The sequence below is a fragment of the Equus asinus genome, chromosome 16, assembly GCF_041296235.1.
Source record: "Equus asinus isolate D_3611 breed Donkey chromosome 16, EquAss-T2T_v2, whole genome shotgun sequence".
NCBI lineage: Eukaryota > Metazoa > Chordata > Mammalia > Perissodactyla > Equidae > Equus > Equus asinus.
In genome coordinates this window covers 2896474-2917579 of record NC_091805.1, presented here as the reverse complement: position 1 = coordinate 2917579, position 21106 = coordinate 2896474, and the positions used below count along the sequence as shown (strand labels likewise).

Below are 21106 nucleotides of genomic sequence, written 5' to 3'. Positions count from 1 at the left end.
ATCTAAAATATGTGGCATTGGCACACTTTTTATGCCATAGCAAAACTGTTACCACTGCAACCTGAGAAGCCAGACCACTGGCCAATCAAACCTGTAGCTCCAGGCAAATGATCGGGAGAATTCAGAATAGGAGTGTTTGTTGGCTGCTTCTTGCCACAATACAGAGAGGAGCTCAGGCAAGGACTGGCCAGTCTGCAGACAGAAATGGAGGTTACAGAGAAGAGAAGACGAGAAGTTGTCTTTGACTGTGGCCTGCAACCCATGTTGCCCATGCCCAGTAGCGTGCAGCACTGCAGAGTGGAGATGACCACTATTTACGCACCCCAGCCAAAGCGGCCATGCATGAAGCAGCAGGTGTAGCAGAAAAGGCTCTGGCCTCACATCCTTCCCAGGATTCCCTGCCAGACAGTGGGATCTAGCCCACCCACAAAGATCCAGGTAAGGATACTGCCTTCTCACCCAGCCCATCCTTTCCTACTGTCTCAGGGTAGCCATCCGGGGTGGAGAAACCAGGGGAGGGACAGAGCATGGAGGCCAGAGAATCACAGCTGAAGGCTTCAGGCTTCAAAACTGTCTAAATGAGGACTTTGACCCTGGTTGTCAGTACCTGGAACTGATCAGAACAGGCCAGAAGCCTAATGAGCTTCTGAAATAACTATGTAGTAACAGAAACCACAAACTTGGTCTGCAAAAGCAACCCCTGGCCTCCACCTCCCAACTTTCACCGGCAGGAAGCACGATGCGGAAGCTGTTCAGCGCCCAAAAGGGCTCTCAGGACCTCCTCCCCAGGGTCCAGCACTGAGCGAGCAAGAGGATGGAAAACAAGAGAGCTCCTCCACAGGGCAGAACCAGGGCGCCCTGTGGACCTGGTCCACTGCCAGGGCAGGGAGTCCGCATTCCCCGCCAGCAGCAGAGTGTGAACACACTGGCTGGTGACCACTCTGCTTGTATAACAATGTAACTATGCATATTTATTGGAAGGAATCTGAGGTGCCTCCCCTGGGGAGGAGTGATGTGTTTCATGGGTGGGAAGAGGAGTGGGCACGGTCATCTGCGTGGCCAAAAAGGTGGCCCACGGCAGAGATTTCTAGTCACCCTCCCTTTCTTAAGATAGCAGAACCACCCATTTTTAGCTGGGCACATGCCCCCCAATATAAACTCTGCATTTTTCAGCCCTTCTTGCAAGTTAAGTCTGGCCTGCACGGAAGATCTAATCAATGGATTGTGAGCAAGAGTGAGGCATGCTCTTTCCACATTGTGGAAAAGGCACTTTGCTCCATCTTTTTCCCACGCCCCCTCGCTGAAATGCGGATGTAGTGGGGGGAGCTATCTGCGACCAGGTGGGCAAGGGCAACACCTTCAAGATGGTGGGGCCACAAGATTGAAGGAGGTGGGGTCCCAACACCATGGATCTACACACTAGTCCTGGCCTGCTCACACCCAGACTATTCCAGGAGAGAGGGAAAAACTTCTATCTTGTCTAATCCGCCATGGTTTTGAGTCTCTGTTACCACCCTGAACCTATGTATTTGTGTAAATTATTCGACTTAAAATATAGGCTACATGGTGTACATCAAATTCACTTTGGGAGGTCCCTTAAAATGTCATCTTCCAGGGCAGCCGAAACTGAGCTACAGTGGGAGTCCAGGCCTTGAGAGGGAACTCTAACAGATTCCACACTCAAGCCAAGCAGAAAGGCACAGGGCTCAACACTCCAGATCGCATGTGCTGAATCAGGACTGCTGTGGTTCGCACATGTGCAACTCCGAGTGGCAGCAGGAATTTGCAGTGTAGTCACAGCACACAAGTATTTATCTTGCACAAGTTTATATATAACTGACAGGGGGAGCAGAGGGAAGTGAGATTTAAATAGCATGGGCAGTTCTGCCCTCATTTCACTCAGCGACCATATGCCCTCAGTCAATCTTAGTCCCCACACGCCTCTGAAGCTGTGAGCATCTTGCTGTGCCAAGTGTTATTCTGGTGTTTAAAGACATACATATCATGTTACACATTTTGACAATCTGGTACTTTCCTAAGAGATTTTAAGGTTGGTTTTGACTATACTAAAGTTTCACCTTCCACCCTAACCCGAGAACCCATCCCAGTGGTAAAATGTGACTTCCCGGTGCTAATAGGATGACACTTAATGACTTGTCCCCATTGAACCAAGGGAGGCCAGCTGGTCCTAGAATTATATTCTACCGGTCCCGTTTTCATTTTTTCCATGAATCACCAAAGGAAGAAAAACAGTCATGCCTTGATGTGGAATTTGCCTCTTCCTTTACACTGTGATCCCTAACCTGGTTTCGATTCAATCTAATAGCGAGAAAAGTGGCTTCCATCCAAGCAGATGGTCTGCACGCTTCTCCACTCCAAACGCTCAGTTCCTGCTTAAAGCTTCACCTGGCCGGCAGTGTCCTCAGCCACTCCCCGTGGGAACCTGGAATCTGGAGCACGGTCCCGGGGGGCCTGCCTTGTTTTCCACTGTAATATCTCTTACGATCTAGGCGCAAAGGAGGCAGTTTCCAGTCTCTTTTCCTGACACTGTGATCATGGGTCTGGGACTCCTGAAATGTCTGCTGTAGAGAGGAAATGAAGCAAAGCATCTCGCAAAATAGAAAACACGAGGTGTGCCTTTAGTGGGCTTGCTTCTTGTAGAATATGAAACAGAAATACAGAGTTGGGCGTCTCCAGCCCACCTCTGCAACCTGCTATGCTCTCTCACATCTGGTTCCACCTGGAAAATTCTTCTCTCCTCCTCCCCTTCAGGTCTGGGTATGTGTCACTTCCCTGCTCCCTGTCCCGGAATCAGGTGCACCTCTGGTCTGCTCTCCCCATCACAGCTCTGACTGCATCTGGCAGCAGTTGCTGGTGTGCTTGTCTGCGGCCACCTGCCTCCAACACAAATCTTCTCGACTGTGAGTCCCAAGTGGGTGACAACTGGGCTTGTCTTCTGCTCTGCTTTATCCCAGGAGACAGTCAGTTTAACTGACAGGTTCATCCTGAGGTCCCCGCCAGTGCCACACTGGGTGGTTTGGCCCCAAAACGGCTACTCCCCACGCTGACTAAGCTCACTGGACTCACACAGGTATTAGCCCTTTCAACTCACTCTCCAGCAACAGAGGTGTTTGTAAGCATACTGGAGTTCAACCCGGGAAGGTATAAACTGAATTTCCCAAAATCGTTCTTGCAAACTCACAGGACTTCATTTGTATACTAAAAGCTCTGAAAAGTCCTACCTAACACTGCCCTATCCAGTTTTCCCAAACTTTTAACCAGGATATTATACAATCCCCTGAACGACTTGCTTTGGGGTAAAATTATTTATGGAAAAGACCAACTGGATGAAATATCAGAAGACCAGAGTCCTGGTTCCAACTCCATCATTCACTAGCAGGTTGGACAAGTCAGCCCATCTTCTGTGCACCACCTGTCTGTCACATTTCATCTTTTCAGAAACGCTTTCAGGTACTCATGAAGATGACAAAGGAGAGAAAATGTTTCCACTATGAAAACATAATGTTCGAGGTGTCCGGCTTCATGATCAAATCTTTATTGGCATGACTTGATCGGCAGTCCCCACTGTGTTTATCCGGGGCTTGACTCACCTTTTCCATCGTACACCTCAGGGACTCAGCTGCGTGGTGACTAGGAGAAGCGTTGGGAAGGGGGACCTCCAACAGCTGAAGTTACACACACACACACAGAGTTGATATCTGCATGCCCCACGGCTAAGGCACACTCTTTTTACCCTTCCCAAACAACTTTCGGGGCTGCCCCTTTGAGATCTGCCCCCTTTGAGGATGTCAGGTGAGAAACGTCCTCCGAATGCTCCCAGCTGAAGCCCTTGCTGAGCCTCGATTACTCAACACGCTCAGCAGCCATTTTTAAAAGGTGGTTCCCAACACTGAGCACAGCTCCATGGGCAACAGGATGACAGGGTAGGTCTGCGTGGACCTCGGGGGAATTTAGGGGAGGAAGTTCAAACTTTCCTGCCTAACTTTCTCAGAGGTGTAGCCCACACAAATCACTCTCCTGAAAGCTCTTCTACAGTCAGAAGGGGTCCTGAATACGCCACTGTGGCATCCAAATTATTCTGAGCTGAAGGCATTTGAGAACAGGCATTTCTCTGCACTCCTTTATCTGCCTGGAAGCAGAACCTCCCCACCTGTCACAAAGCCGTTCCCCAGGAGAGGTCCTCAAACAGGGAGATGGACTCAGCACCAGAGCTGAGGCCTCATCGCAGAACTAGCCCGTCTCCCGCAGCCCTTCTCTGGGGCCTCGTTTATCTTCCCTAAGAGTCACTTCCTTCTCCATAAACTCCCTTCTCTCCCTCCCCTTCCCCTATTAAGATGGTATATAAACCCCAAATTCTAATTGGCTCTGAGTCTCACTTTTCGGTGAACTTCCACAAACATTGTAAATACATGAATAAACTCTATGTATACCGGGACCCTTTGTACAGCGAAAATGTGTCCCTTTGTTTATTTGGAACACAATTACACAATGTGAAACGATTCAAGTGTTTCAGCCCTTACATTTAACTCCTCCTCTGCTGGGAGTCTTCTCACGAGACGCCCGCACGGCTCCCCCCGCCACTCCACTCGGGTCTCTGCTCACAGAGGTTTCTCAGAGGCTTTCTCGATCGCACACTGGACAGGGCAGCCCGCCCTCCCACACTCGCTCCCTTTACCATGTCCTACTTTCCTCGGAGCATTGATCTGACATCTCTCTCTCCCTGCCTAGGACCCTGCAGCCCCGGGACAGCAGCAGCTTTGTTCAGGTCACTGCTGTATCCTTGGGCCCAAAACTCGGCCTGGCACACAGCAGGCGCTGGATAGGTATATTTACTGACTTGATGAGTCACTCTTCCCTACCGAATCCTAATTACCCAAAGAAGCTTTACTGTGAAAGGGGAGAACGTTTTTCTTTTAGTCTTTACTGTTCCCTGGGCATTAGATTTGGGTCAGAAAGAGAGAGAAAAGAAAAAAAGATTTTTTAGCAAGAGTACGTGAAGCCAAGAAAGAGAAGCTCCCAAACAATTTGATCTGAATATTTTATACAGCAAAGATGGTTGAGCGGCTAAGTGCCCGGCTCTAAGCAGCAGCCCTGCCCGTTCCTCCACCTTACCTTTCTGCTGCTCCCCCTCCTGTTAGGCGGCCCCCTCTTCTGTTTGCATACTATCCACTCTTCAAGACACAATTCAAGTTCTGCCTCTTCTTTCTCCAATCCAGAACGTTCTCTCCCTTATCTGAACTGAGCACCTTCTCTAATTCTGTTCTTTGCATGTGTATTTCTTGTGTCTTATCTCCCCCAAAAGATTGCACACTCCTGGATGGAAAAGGACAATAGCTTATTCATCCTATTATTTAATGCCAGTCAAAATCAGAAAGTGTAAACTGGGTAGAACCATCAGTCATAAGCCCATCATAATTAAAGGACTTTTATTTTAATATGGGACTTATAGCATATTAAAAAGTGATCCAAAGATGCTTTCCTGCCAAGTCGTCTCTCCCCCAAGGATATCAGGAAGGGTAGCAAGGTGCTCCACCTAACAGCAAGTACCTCCGAGTCCCAAGCATTCCCCTCCTGCCCTGTATTCTTCCATTTCCTTCTCAGAACTACATCCAGAAAGAGCTCCCTTCACCTGTGTTTACAGCTGGACCTCATGGAAGTTCAGAAAAGACTGACCCATCCCAAGCGGGAGATAGTGGAGTCCCCCCACTGAAGCCCCACTGTGTGGTCTGAGAACTTGAGACCCTCAACCTCACGTCATGGATTTGACGCCCATGTTGGCGGGAGCAGCACCTGACACTGAAAGGTGGTCATCTGTTCAGTGCAGGGGTTCTGAACTCGGATCCTTAGATGCCCCCACCCCGAAGAGGTCCATAGGTAGAGTTTAATGGGGTCCATGAATTTGAATGGCAAAACAAACACAAATCTTTATTTTCACTAACCTCTAAATGAAATTTAGCATTTCCTTCAATTATGAATGTTGGCAACAAACCACAGAATCATTATTATTATTGTTACCACTTCTAGGGCGATTGGGCATATGTACGTGGAAAAGCATTGTAATTAGTCTTTGGGTGTTGAACATGATGTAATCTACATGAAATTGAAATATAACGATGTACACCTTAAATTTATATAATGTTATAAACCAAGGTTACCACAATAAAAAAAAAAGCAACTATCTTGCTATATCACAAATTTGGTTAATATTTTGATAACCGTATTTCAATATAATTTTTATTTCCCTTGTAATCTTTTGTATTTTGTTTTACTTATTTAAAAATAAAATTATTCTGAGAGGAGGTCCACAGGTTTAACAAAGGAACCAATGACACAAGAACCCCTGTGAATTGATGAAAGAAAACCTGCTTATTCACAGGTTCCCATGAAGGCATTTATCTTTGCTGAAGATAACCTATCTTTCAAAATATCCAAACATTCATTTCCTTGTGAGTCTGAACTCTCTCCAATTCCTAAATTGGTCATTTGCAGATCATTGGGCCCCAAGACTGATTTTTAGAGACCAGGAGTGGTTTGAATCAAGCAGTGTGCACCGGGCGTCTCCTAGACTTTCCAGTAACTGGCCAATAAATCCCTTTTTCACTTGGGCTAATTGGAGTTAGGTTTCTGCCACTTACCCAACTGGGTTTAGACTAACAGGGAATCCCTCTGTACTGGTTAGGGCCATTGAGAGTCAGAGGAAGGCGGGAGACAATGCTGATGCCTATGGTGGGGGGGGGGGAGGTGCTAACATCTTCATCCATCCGGTTGGCTGTGATTAACTTGGTGTCCCCATATCAGCAGAACACTGATAACATAAAGCCGGGCCCCAGGCCCACCCTGAGGTTTCCCCACAAGTGTCACTCAAACAGCTTCCAGGTGACAAGGGGGTGCCAGGCAATTTTAAATGTTTCACTGAATCCTCACAAGAGCCTCTCTGGGTACATATTATCATTTCCAACTTTTACACACAAGGGGGAAAGGATCAGAAATTAAGTAACTTGCTCAAGCAGACCATCCCAACTCTGACTCACTCTTTCTGCCTAGAGTTTCTCCCCCAACAAGCCCACCTCAGGGCTCCAACTCCTTCCTTCCACCTCAGTCCAGCTACCACCCCTCGGTGAAGCCCCCCTCCCTCACCTTCCCCCACCAAGCACAGCCCGCAGGCTCTCGCCCCCTCCCTACCTGGCCCAGACCTCCACCCCAACACCTCACACACCGCCAGCCGGTTCTGTCGACCTCCCTTCTAGACTATGGATTTCCCGAGGGCAGGAAGACTGCGGATCCCAAGAACTTAGCACAATGTCCAACACGAAGTAAGCACAGAATAAATGTTTGATGAGGATCAATTTATTGGTCACCAACTCTACACAGGCTTTATGTGCTGAGATACACTTAATTTAAAGTGGATCCGTCACATGCACAATTCACAGTTCAGGGCAATGGAACAAGGATGCACTGAATGCTACATTGTCCTAGGGAGGCAGATACAGATAAACCACAAACCTGTCATAAAGAAGCTTACTGTCTAGTGGGGGAGTGTCCCGTGTCAACGGATCCTTTCTCTGGGGTTTGGTTCATCTATTCTAGAATTATCTGTGGAAAGAAGCACTTGGCAAGGGGAGGAGGGCGGCAGAGCGCGGTTGCTGGGGAAGCTTTCTGAAGACGCTATCTGTACTGAATCACACCAGAAGAGGAGTGGCATATTCAATTCCCCGGCACAGAGAGAGAGAAAAGGAGAAAACCAGAGAACAGCGAGCTGAGGACAGAAACCTAAGGAAAGCCAGGGTGTGGGGAGGACAAGCAGCCCATGGAGAACTCTCCAAAAGTGGGAGGAGAATCAGGAGACAGTGAGGAAGGCACGGGAACAAGAGCTTTACGGGAGTGCAAAATCAGCAGCGCCCAATGCAACAGGAAGGGCAAGGAAGACACGGCCTAAAGCGTCCCGTGGAGTTAGCAACCCGACAGTCAGCAGCAGCCTTGTCAGAGCAGAGCCAGTGGAGCGGTGGAGAAGGCAGGAGCCAGACGGCAGTGAGGGGAGAGTGGACGGGCGTGAGGCATCAATGATGGTGAAGGCAGACAACTTTTATAAAGACGGGCTAAAAGGAGGGAAAGCAATCGGGCAGGAGCTAAGGAGGATGAGGTTTTAAGAACATATTTTCTTAGTCTTAACTAATTTTTTCCTTTCCACTGCACACTACTCCCAACGGACAATAGTCCATTTGGACTCCTAATAGTCCTACTACGCTGTAAGCTCCTTAAGGAGGAGTGTTGTGTCTGAATCACCTTTTAATTCCACACATTTCTCTGTACATGGTACAGGCTCACTGTTTGTCGAATGAATGAACGAATGAAATGCAAATTCAACACAGGTGCTAACAGGGAAATGAAGGCCTCTGCTGGGATACAGCTATTGTTAGCTCTTCTTTCCAGGGGATTTGTGGTTGTCTGAAAACTCAGGAGCGTGGAGACAACAAATCCAGACAATCTTCTCTCACTGATGCCTCTCACAAATGTTTAACCCGGGGCGGCAGATGCAGACTGGGCCCGCTTTAGATTTTAGAGAATACTGGAAAATACACGTTGAGATTTAAGGTCCCCTCGTTCCCAGAAGCTGTCCAAGTTCTTGCAATTGGCAGGTCTGTCCTGGATTCTCAGTGCTGCCACTGCAGTTCCCGTAAATTCTTTCACCTGCCTATGCTTCAGTTTTCTCGTTGGCATCTTGAAGCCGCCCGCCCGTAATAGCGCCTACCTCACAGGGCCACGGAGGACGGACAGACAGGCAAGCGACCGGGCAAAATGGCCCTCGATACGCTAATCAAGAAAGAGACGGTACTACTAATGAATAACAATATTCTTAAAGGGAGTGAGTCCCCAGAAGAGTTGGGTGTAAGTCAAATCTTATTTTAAACATAGACAACTTGGGGTGTTTTTGAAAAACTTGCTAGAAAATGTTTTACAGAAGTGAGTGAACAAACAGCCCCGACTTAGCTGTTTTATAAATCCACATTGCTATGTACCAGCTTTGCTGAAAACCCCCCACGCGGGAGGACCTGCCCAACGCAGTCAGTGACGGCTCCCCGGCCGGGCCGGAACCGCGGCGTTGCGCTAATTTCCTGGCCTGCGGCGGCCGCTTGCATCAGGGCGCCCACGGGCACGCAGCCCGGCTCTCAGAATTCAGCGCCAGCTCCGCGTGGAACGCGTCCAGAAGCACCGCCGGGCAAAGACCAGCCTTCCCAAAAGCTGCGCCCCCGGCCACCAGGCCGCGCCAGGGCAGGAGCTCCGGCCCAGCGCAAACTGGCGGGGGGAGCGAGGCTGAGCCGCCGCCTGACCCCCTGCAGGCCGCCCCCCTAGAGGTCTGACCCCCCGCGGCCCCAAAGCGTCGGCTCGGAGCCAGCGGGAGCGCCGGGCCCAGACGAGAACAGCAGGCAGCCGGGCGGGAGGCGCGGGGTTCCAGCGCGGCGGCGGCTGCGCTCTGCGCCGTAACCGTATCTCCCGCGGCCGGAAAGGTTAACGTAAATGTCAGAGGCCTCGGAAGGGGGGACAGGAGGAGGGGAGGGAGGCGAGGAAGCGGGTGGAGCAGGAGGAGGAGAGAGAGGGAGGGGCAAGAGCGGAGGGTCGGGCCTTCCAAGGTCAGGCCCAGCTCGGCTGCCGGCGCCTCGCCGCGCCCGGGGGTCAGGAGCGCAGCCCTGCGGGGCCTGGCAGCCACCCCCCCCGCGCACGGCGACCCCGCGGGACCTCCGGGCGGGCGTCCGGGCCGGGCCTCCTTGGGCCGCGCGGGCGCCGGGGAGCGGGGCGGGGCCTGCCTGGGGAGCGGGGGCGCGCAGGGGGCGCGCGCGGCCCGGGCGCAGCGGCTCGGCCCGCGCGTGCTTACCCCGTTGGCGGCGGCGATGCGCACGATGAGCTGGATGGCCTCCTTCATGTAGAAGCGGCCGTCCCCGCCCACCACCAGCGTGGCCTCCTGCCGCTGCGCCGGCTCCACCGTGGAGAGGATACTCTGGATGAAGTTCTCCGCGTAGTGCGCGCTGCTCTGAAACACCTTCACGCGCTTCCGCAGCCCGCTCGTGCCCGGCTTCTGGTCCGGGTACGCCTGGGTCTTAACGGTCACGATCTTCACCATGGTGGCGACGCTTCCTGGGCCGGGGCGGACTCTGCTCGCCGGGGGCGGCCGGGGCTGTGGCTGCAGCGGCTCCGGGCGGGGGCAATGCCGGCTCTCCGGCCGCGCTCGGGCCTCCTCCTTAAAGGGACGGGGACAGGCCAGCCCACCTCCGGGCAGGTCCGGAGGGAGGGAACAGGCACGCGCCCACCTCCAGGCCTGCTGTGAAGTGGGTGGAGCCTCGGTGATTCACCTCCCCCTGTTAGCCAATCCAGTATGAAGTGAAATCCGCCGCTCCTCCCCAAATGGAAGGGCAGAGCTGCGGGTGGGACCCGGTCATGGGGCAGGGACTGGAGGCCGGGTGGGAAAAACACAGGGTATATCGGCTTCCTGTAAATGCCTTTCTGGAAACCTGAGGAGTAGAAGTGCCAGCCTTAGCTCGATTTTCTGACTCCTTATTCTTTCTGTTCTCGCCAAAGGTTAGCATATTTGTGTTAGAAGAAAGGAGTCAACTTCAAAGGTCTGAGTCGACCTGCTTCTTTCCACGTGTTTACTGATGGACCACACAACGCTTCCGTTGGCTAGAGTGGGAATACCAATAGCTAAGGTTTACTGAATATGTTTCTAATCCTTGCTAAAGCACAGGTTTAGTTTTCCCTGTTTTATGCTTACAAAACTGAGATTCAAAAAATAAAATGGCTTGTCAAGGCCGCAGAGATAAGTACAGGCAGGAGGCCAGCTTAGGTGGGGGTGGCTCCAAAAGGAGGGCTCTTACCATGATTGACCTGCCATGTCATCAGGTTTGACAACTAGGGGATAGACAGGGAAGGCTTGATAGATGGAGGTACTGAGTACTGAGTACCTTACTGAGTAAAGCAAGGCTGAATATGGTTACGTCAAAATAAGCCAGGTACTCATGGAATAGAAATTTGGTGACAGATCAAGGACTGAGGTGGCCAGAAGGGTTGGTGGAGAATACAGAGTGGAGGAAAGGGACTCAGTTATTAAGTAGGAATCTTGAGTCTTTCCTTTTGGTTTAGCATCTCCCTCGGTTTGGTGAGAGTGTTGTCTCTTCTGCTCCAGAAACGTGTCATTTTGGTGAAGTGGTAAACAGCCACTGCTTTCTCCCCTACTTACAAGATGTGTGACCTGGGGAAAGTTAGTTAATGTCTATGGGCATCTATTTCTTTACTACAAAATGGACATAAAACCCATCTTAGAGAATTCCTGCACGAATTAATAGGGTTTTGTATGTCAGTATGTCTCAGGCACAGATACACAGTAGAATTGCCTGAGACACTTTCTGAAATACCCGTGTTCCAGTCCAGACACATTCCATGACAATCAGCTGATGTAAGGAAATCCCCCAGCATGGAGCCTGACACCTAGAGACCCTCCAAAAATGTTAGCTCCCCTGCCCCAATTCCCACACTAGAGCTTATCATTAACCTGTGAGTTTGATTCTGTTCATGCCCCTCTAATAGTTAATTGGTACGTCTTGACCAAGGAGGGAGGCTGACAGACACACGGGACCGCTGGCTCTCAGAAATCAAGTGCTGATGTACGCGTCGACATAGGTGTTATGTAGATAAAGGACAAGTGTTGAGATAGTCACTGTAGATGAGTTTCAGGGGCAAATGACATGCAAACCGAATCCTGGACTGCTGGTGAAGATTTCTAATATTTACACACAAGTTCACAAAGCTTACAGAGTAGTATCATCTTGTGAATTAAGTAGTATAATCAACCCCATTTTATAGACTAGAGATTGAGGATAGAATGGTGAATGTAAACCGAGGTTACCTAACACCACAAAATGAAAGTGTGGCATGGACTCACGGCGTCCTAGGGAGACCCACCTCACAGAGTCGTATGGCTTACCTTAGATACTGCATGTGGAGCTCCCAGCAGAGCATGAAGCACTCAGGAAGTGTAGCTCACTGTTACATGACTTGGAGGCCAGCCAAGTCACATCCCACGCTCTATGTTCTTCACTGTCTTTGGAACTAGGATGGGGCTTTTCACTGAAGTGGAATTGTTCTGTATTCTCACCTTAGAACTTGTAACAATTAGCTGTAACTACATAACAAAGCGCTCTAAAACGTAGTAGCTTAGCACAATGGCCATGTATGACTATTGCTCGGGGGTTTTATGAGTTACCTGGGCGGTTCTGCTGGTCTGGGCTGGGCTCTGCTGCAGGTGGTCCCCACATCGCTGCCTCCGGGGAGCCTTGCCTTTACCTGATCCCCTTGTATTACTTTTCCTGCTGTGTGACGGATTACCACAGACTCAGCAATTTAGAACAACGCCCATTTGTTATCACTGTTCTCTAGGTCAGAAGTCCGGGCGGGTTTGGCTGGGTTGAAGGCTCCGGGTGTATATATAACAAGGCTGATGTTGAGTTGTCGGCTAGGCTGGGCTCTTACATGGAAGCTCTGGGAAGAATCTGCTTCCCATTCATTCAGGTTATTGGCAGGGCCCATTTCCTTGCAGTTGTGAGTCTGAGGCCCTCGTTTCCTTGGGGGGTCCACTTTCTGCTCCTAGAGTCCACCTACACTGAGTGCTTCTCATGACTCTCTTCTGCCATCAGCCAGAGAAAAGTCTTGCTGTTTAAGGGCTTGTGTGTTTAGACTAGACATACCTGGCCACGTGATGGAGCAATCGTGGGAGTGCGATCTCACCATATTCGCAGGTTCTACCTGCGCTCAAAACTGACTTGCAGGGATTTCCAAATTGTAGTGGGGAGAAAAGCAGCAAAATGATTTCTGCTCCCTCAGGGGCAGGACTGAAGCAGGAAGAGAAGCCATTGGACCTGAAGAGCTGATCCAAACAGAAATGAGAGTTGTTAGCAGTGCGGGCCGAGGACCAGGAGTGACAGGAAGATCGTGTGCCTCCATGGGCATTTGGTATCAGAGCTCGGAGAGCCTTCTTCCCCACTACTTTGCACGACAAGAGCTAACTACGTAATGATGGCCCCAGATGGGCTGTCTCAGTCAAAGGGAATAGAAATCAAGATAGATTTATGAAAACAAATATGATTTCTTGAACTCTTAACTCTGTGGACTGAGATGTGTATCTGCTCACAGGAATCTAAGTCTCTGCCACCCGAGCAGAACGGAGTTTTGAACGGAGTTTTGAAAACATTTTTATGGAAAAAGTAAGTTGTCTTTCTTGCACAGTTACATTGTGGCAGGATGTGTACCCCTTTCATCTGTCTTCTGATTCATTGTTTTCATGTCCATACAGTATATCAACTTTCATTAATTAATCCTAATAAAAATCCAAAATGCAGTCAAAGATTTATCAAAAGATATTCTAACTCAGAATTACTTATAATATGTGCTTAAGTAAATAATATAAATAAAAGAAACAAAATTGTATATATAGTATTATCCCACTTGAGTGTTTTATTGGAGAAACACAACATACATGCACAGGACTAGAAGGAAAAATATTAAGATATATAACAACAGTTACCTGTGGGTTGTGAGATAGGGTAAGGTTTGTTTTCTTCACGCTTTATCTCGATTTTTCATGTTTTCCATAGGGAATTGGTATTGGTTTTATAATAGTAAAAATACATTATTTTTTTCCCTTTTTAGTACCTCTTTTAAGTGGTAATTCTCATGTTATTTCATTAATAAGTTATCCTTTATCCTTTAGATGGTATTCATTCATTCATGTATTGATTCATTCACTCTCCAGTTTTTTTGAATTGAAGTATAATTGACTTACAATATCCTATTAGTTTCAGGTGTAACCACAAATATGTTTTGAACTTCCACTCTTTAAAAGGTGTTAGGTGAACAAGTCAGAATGGTCCTTCATCTCACAGAGCTTGCAAGTGTTAGGGGAGGCAGATACTGAATAACAAATCATAATGGGGGTAAGCGCTACAAAGAAGTGTGGGTGCTGTAAGATGTCACTGGGAGGATCTAGCGTGGGAGGGAGTCAGGGAAAATATCCTGCAGGAAGTGATATCTAAGCTGAGGACTGGGACCAAGAGTGGGAGCTGGCCAGGTGAAGGGAGGAGAACATTTCATTCCAGGAGAGGAAACAGGGGAAGGTTTGAAGGAAGAAGGAAATTGTGTCATCAAGGATTTAAAAGGCAGCCAGTGTAACTGGAGCATACAAAGTGAGGGGTAGAGTGGAGGGCCTGATTATGTCAGGCCTTCTAGATGGTGTCAACCATTGGGATCTTTATCATAACAGCCTTGAGCTAACAAAAGGGTTTTTTTTTATTCTGGTAAAATATACATAACATAAAAATTACCACTGTAACCGTTTCTAAGTGTACGTCCAGTGGCCTTAAGTACATGCATATTGTTGTGTGACCTTTACCACCATCCATCTCCAGAACTTGTTCACCATCCCCAACCGAAACTCTGTCCCCGTTAAATATGAACACCCCATTCCTCCTCCCTCAGCCCTTGGAAACCACTATTCCACTTTCTGTCTCTATGAAGTTGGCTTTTCTATTCTCATATAAGTGGAATCATACAATATTTGTCCTTTTGTGTCAGGTTTATTTCACTTAGCATAATGTCTTCGAGGTTCATTTCTGTTGTAGCATGCCAAAATGGTTTTAAGCAGAGGAACACTGTGATCATAATAGCATGTTTAAGAAATTACTCTGACTGCTGTGTGAATGAATTAAAGGAAAAAATGTGGATGAAGTGAAAGCTGATAGGCAGATGGAAAACTCGTACATTATACTAGGTTAAAGTCAATGGACATGGGAAGAAGTGAACAGATCCAAGATATTTTTGGAAAGTAGAGTCAACAGGACTTGCTGTAGATTCTATGTATAGGGTGAGTGAAAAGGAGTGGTGTCTCCTAGCAGTCGGGGACTGGGACTATGATAAGATGTGTGGGGTTGGGGGTAGTACAGTATGATCATAAATTCTATTCTGGACATGTAAAGTTTGGGGTGCCTGTCATGCATCCAAGAGGAGGTACAGAATAAGGTGTTAGAGCTTAGAAAAGAGACCTGGCCAAGTGATATGAATTTAAAATCTATTAGCATATAGATAGCATTTGAAAACAGGAGAGTGAATGAGATCACCGAGGGAGAGGATGTACAGAACAGAAGAGTCGACACCACGCTCTGAGGAACGCCAACATTTAAAGGCCGCGAACTGCAGTGTGAAAAAGTTAGGCTTTTCTACATTTGAAAGAGAATTTCTTTAGGAACATAGACCCAGCAGGAAGCAGATTTATATGTGTTCTTCTGTATGCCTTCCAGCCTTTCATAAACCTGAACTCAAATCTATGAGTTTACATTCAGAGGCAAGCAAGATCTACTTCTTAAGAGAGTTATTTATATGCCATTTAGGAGCCTTCCTACAAGCCAAATTATCCCGAATTTTGTTATGTGTGATCTGGGTCAAGGAACAAGCAGGTGGCAAATCTATGAAAGGCTTGAATGATTTCTTTGTCTACACATAAATGTGTATAAATGGGAGATGGGTTAAATCCTGGCAGATGCATGTACAATGCTTGATCAAATCCCATTTCCAAATACAGTGGACGACTTTACCCTCACCCTTCACAAATCATCATTTGCATTCCAACCTTAATGATTTAAAGAAATGTGTTTACCACAAGACATCAATCTTTGAGGGCTGCAACAAATAACAAATGGTATGCATATGGAATTTATAATGACATGCATGGAATTGATAATGGAAACTCTGGATGGTGAAGTGGGTGATCTAGTGGCATTCGCCACGTAACATTTATTAGTTACATGGCTCATATAGAAACTAAGGATCAAAATAAAAAATACTGAAAAGTAATTCAGTAACAACATGTAGGCAAAGTCTGAGAAGCACTTATATTGTTAAAAATGAAACAAAGCACAACTCTATATTTGTGTATGCCCAGCTTCCTGTCTGGTGGTGTCAAGCGATGGTGGAATAGTCTGTATTGAGGGATTTGGGGATTGACTGCAGTTTAGACCTAGGATGGTCATAGAAATCTGTCCTACCCAAGAGTTCTCCTAGGCCTGAAAGGCAGTCTCTCGATTAAGAGAATTCTGCCTGAATAGGTAAGTTATAGATAATCTCCCACAAGAATTCACAATTATTTGCAGCTGGCAAATAATTAATGATTCCATATGAACCCATACAAATTGATGCTGAACAATACTGTGGATGTCATTTGGTTCACTTGTTAAATCTAAATCCTGGCTGCAGATTTAGTTCGTTATGTTAAATTTTGATCTATTTGTAATTTGCTGAAATGACCAGTTCCAACACATGAAAGCAATATGAAACCATTTAATGTCTGTTCTATTTGTATGCATAAGTTATTCAGGTGCTTAAAACTTTTATTTGAATAAAAGTTAATGGACATCTGAAGTCATGATTCTGAAATTAAGTTTGTTCCTGTGCCAAAATAATAATAGCTTCTGAACTCATGTTTCAGTGTCAAATGGCTATTCGTGAAACTATATGTGAAAAAGATTGATATATGATAAATTGGGCTTTTTCCTTAGAATTCACTTTTGGAATCTACTGTAATGGATATCAGTCTGAATTAATTTATATGAATATTTGATATGAAAATATTAATATTTTAAATGGCAAAAAGATAAGATTTTTTAAAATACCGATTACAAAGGACATTTTTAAAGAGATAATGAATGTCTTCTGTTATCCTATTTCATCAATGTTCTTGATTAAGGAGTCAAGATGCTGTGGTAGGCTAAATACTGGCCCCCCAAATGATATCCATGACCTAACCCTGCAACCCATGAATGTTACATGGCAAAAAAGGCCTTTGCAGATATAATTAAATTAAGGATCTTGAGATGGGGAGATTACTCTGGATTATTCAGGTGAGCTCTAAATGCAATCCTAGGTGTCCTTATTAGAGGGAAGCAGAGGGAGATTTGGCTACAGAGGAGAAGACCATGTGACCATAGAGGCAGAGACTTGAGCCACAAACCAAGGGATGCTGGCAGCCACCAAAAGCTGGAGGAGGTGAGAAATGCATTCTCCTCTAGAACCTCTGCAGAGAGCACACCCCTGATGACACCTTGATTTCGGCTCAGTGATATTGATTTTGGACTTCTGGCCTCCAGAACTATGGGAAAATAAATTTACGTTGTGTTAAGCCCCAAGGTTTCTGGTAATTTGTTACAGCAGTCAAAGGAAACTAATACAGATGTTTTAATTTTATGGAGGAGGTATTAGCCAGGAAACTCAATGCCTGATTCTCTAGAGGCCTGAAGTGTGACATCAGGAGGTCAGCAAGAAACAGAATAAGAAGGCTCTCCTAAGGTGCTACCAATGAATAAGCAACAGAGGAAAGCATATCAGGTATAGCATGAGGAAAAAAAGGAATCGAGAAAATCAGGGAGGTAATTATTCCAAATTATTATTTTGCTTAAATTATCTGATTAAATTGAGTTAAATTTTTTTCTGAAATTGTCTAGGAAACAGAGTTCTCTGCTTCATCCACTATGCAGAATTAGATGTAACATACTGTGAGTGCTCTCTACACCACCTTGAGATTCTGAATACTCCCCATCAAAACTAGCTTACACTAGTGTTAGCAATTTTTCCTCGTGAGTGAATTGTTGTGTTTCCTTCCCTTGACATTACTGACTCTTGTAGCTCCTGTTATATATTTTCCTTAATTCTGAAGCTATCTTTGAAATAATTTATATTCATTGCCCTCACTTACTCTCCTTTCATCCATCCATCCCTCCATTCAAACCATCTATGAAATACTAAACACATAGTACAAGATACTTAGGCCCAGATTAGTCACATAAGATAAGATCCCTGTACTCAAGGAATTTAAAGTAGGAGAGTCCAGACATGTATACAAATTAATAAAATATAAGAAACATAGTAGAAGCCACGAAAAGGTATTGATTTTTAAAGCTACTATTAGAATAAAAATGTTTCAAATCAATAATCTAAGCTTCTACCTTAACAACCTGAAAAAGAGCAAATAAGCCCAAAGCAAATAGAAAAGAGGAAATAATAAAAATAAGAGCAGAAATAAATGAAATTAAAAACATAAAAATAGAGAAAAATCAATGAAATTAAAAGTTAGTCTTTGGAAAAGATCAATAAAATTGATAAACTTCCAGGAAGACTGGCAAAGAAAAAAGAGAAAATACATTTTACAAATATCAGGAATGAAAAAGGAGCTATCACTACAGACCCTATAAACAATTTTTAAAAACTCTATACACATAAATTTGACAACTTAGATTAAATGGACCAATTCCTCAAAAAACCACAAACTACCCCCCCCCCCGCTGCGATGAAATAGATAAACTGAACAGTCCTATAACTGTTAAAGAAATTGAATTAGTACTTGAAAACCTCCAAAAAATCTCTACACTCAAAGAGTTTCAATGGCAAATTCAAATAAACATTTAAGAAAAAATAACAGAATCTCTTCCAGAAAACAAGAGGAGAGAACATTCTTGACTTCTTTTATGAGGCAAGCATGGCCCTGATACTCAAACCAGACAAAGACATTACAAATCAAGTAAACTACAGACCAGTATCCCTCATATTCATAGTCACAAAAATGCTCAACAACATACCAGCCAATTGAATTCACAATATAAAAAGAATAGCATATCACAACCAAGTAGAGTTTACCCTGAGAATGAAAGGCTGGTTTCAATACTTGAAAATCAATCAGTGTAATCCACCATATTAACAGTCTAAAGAAGAAAAATCATGATATTGCTGAAAAAATATTTGACAGAATTCAGCATCCATTCCTGACAAAAACTCTCAGCAGTCTAGGCATAGAAGGGAACTTCCTCAATCTAATAAAGGGCATCTACAAAAACACCTTCAGCTAACATCATATTAATGGTGAAGGACTGAATGCTTTCCTCCCTAAGACTGGGAGCAAGGCAAGGAGATCCACTTCACCATTCTTATTCCACGTCATTATGGAAGCCTTAGCCAGTGTAATAAGGCAAGAAAAAAGAAAAGCCATACAAATTGGAAAGAAAGAAATGAAACTGTCCCTTTTCGCAGATGACATGTTTTTCCATGTAGAGAATCCCAAGGCATCTACAAAAAAACCCTCCTAGACTGAATAAATGGGTCTAGCAAGAGTCTCAGGATATAAGACCAACATACAAAAGTCAATCGTGCTTTTATATATTAGCAATTTACAACTAAAAACTGAAATTTAAAAACAATACTATTTACAATAGCTCATAAAAATAAAATATGTAGATATAAATCTAATAAAGGATGTACTGGATTTGTATGCTGAAAACTATAAAATGCTGATGAAAGAAATTTTTTTAAAAAAACCTAAATGAGTGGAGAGGTATACCATGTTCATGGATTGGAAGCATTGCCATAACAAACACGTCAATTCCCCACAAATGATCAATATATTTAACACAACATCAATCAAAATCCCAGCAAGATTTTTGGTGGATATAAACAAGCTAGTTCTAAAATTAACTTGGAAAGGGAAAGAAACTAGAATAGCTAAGGTGACTTTGAAAAAGAACAATAAAATTGAAAGAATCCTGATTACAAGACTTACTATAAATGAAACTACAGTAATGAAGACAGTGTAGTATTGGTGAGGGAAAAACACATAGATCAATGGAAGAGGCTAGAGAGTCCAGAAACAGACCCACACAAATGCATGGGTCTATACGGTCATTTGACTTTCAGCAAAGGAACAAGAGCAATTTAATGGAGAAAGGATAATCTTTTCAGCAAATGGTGCTGGGATAATTGACACCTATATGAAGAAAAAAATGACCCTCAACCTAAACCTCATAACTCATACAAAAATTAACTCAAAATAGGTCATAGATGTAAATGTGCAAAGTAACCCTATAAAACTTTTAGAAGGGAATAGGAGGAAATCTTTGTGACCTAGGGTTAGGCAACAACGTCTTTTACTTGACATTGAATGCACAACACATTAAAGGAAAAATTGATAAATTGGACTTCATCAAAATTAAAAACTTTTCTCTCCATATGATATAGTTAAGAGAATGAAAAGACAAGCTACAGACTAGGAGAAAATATTTGCAAATCACATCTCCAACAAGAAATGTATCCAGAATTTATATAGAAGCCTCAAAACTCAACAGTAAGGGAAAAAACAGCACAATTTAAAATGGGCAAAAGACTTGAAGAGATATCTCACCAAAGAGGATATTCACAGATGGTAAAGAAGCACATGAAAATTTGCTCAACACCATTAGCCACTAGGGAAATGCAAATTAAAACTACTATGAGACACCACTGCATATCAGAATGGCTAAAATAAAAAATACTAACAATATCAAGTGCTCAGGAGCATGCAGAACAACTGGAACTCTCATACGTCGCTGGTGGAAATGCAAAATGGTACACCACTGTGGAAAACACTTTGGCAGTTTCCTAAAAAGTCAAACATACACTTACCATATGACCCAGCAAGCTTGCCTTTGGCTATTTACCCTAGAGAAATGAAAATTTATGTTCACATCAGAACCTGTACATGAATGTTTATAGCAGCTTTACTAATATTGCCAAAAACCGGAAACAACCTAGCAGATGAAAGAATAAACAAATTGTGGTACATCCATATAAGGAAATACTACTCAGCAATAAAAGGAACAAAGTATTGACACACACCACTTGATGATTCTGAAAGGCATTACGCTGAGTCAAAGAATTCAGTCTCTAAAGGTTACATAGTGCATGATCCCGGTTACGTGACATTCTCAAAAAGAGAAAACCATAGTGATGGAAAATTGATCAGCGGTTGCCAGGGGCTGGGTGTGTGTGTGTGCGTGTTTGGGAGGGGAGGAGGATGTGACTATAAGGGATAGTATGAAGGGGTATTTTGGTGATAGAACTGTTGTGTATCCTGGCTCTGTGGTGGTTAAATGAATCTACACTTGTTTTCAATTACTAGAACTGTACAACCTTGCCCCCTCCCCTAAAAAGTTCAAATTTATGGCATGACAATGTTTTGCTATGAAATATC

At 45.0% G+C, this 21106-nt stretch overlaps 1 protein-coding gene across 1 annotated transcript in view; it reads right to left on the bottom strand.

Annotated features, from left to right (window-relative positions):
• The window catches only part of PGM1 (phosphoglucomutase 1), a 60255-nt gene extending 49835 nt beyond the window's left edge, over positions 1–10420 (bottom strand). The window contains exon 1 of the mRNA XM_044749029.2: positions 9893–10420. Coding sequence (XP_044604964.1) covers positions 9893–10138 — 246 coding nt within the window. The 5' untranslated portion in view covers positions 10139–10420. The remainder of the gene's footprint in view (positions 1–9892) is intronic.
• Positions 10421–21106: the final 10686 nt, after the last annotated feature.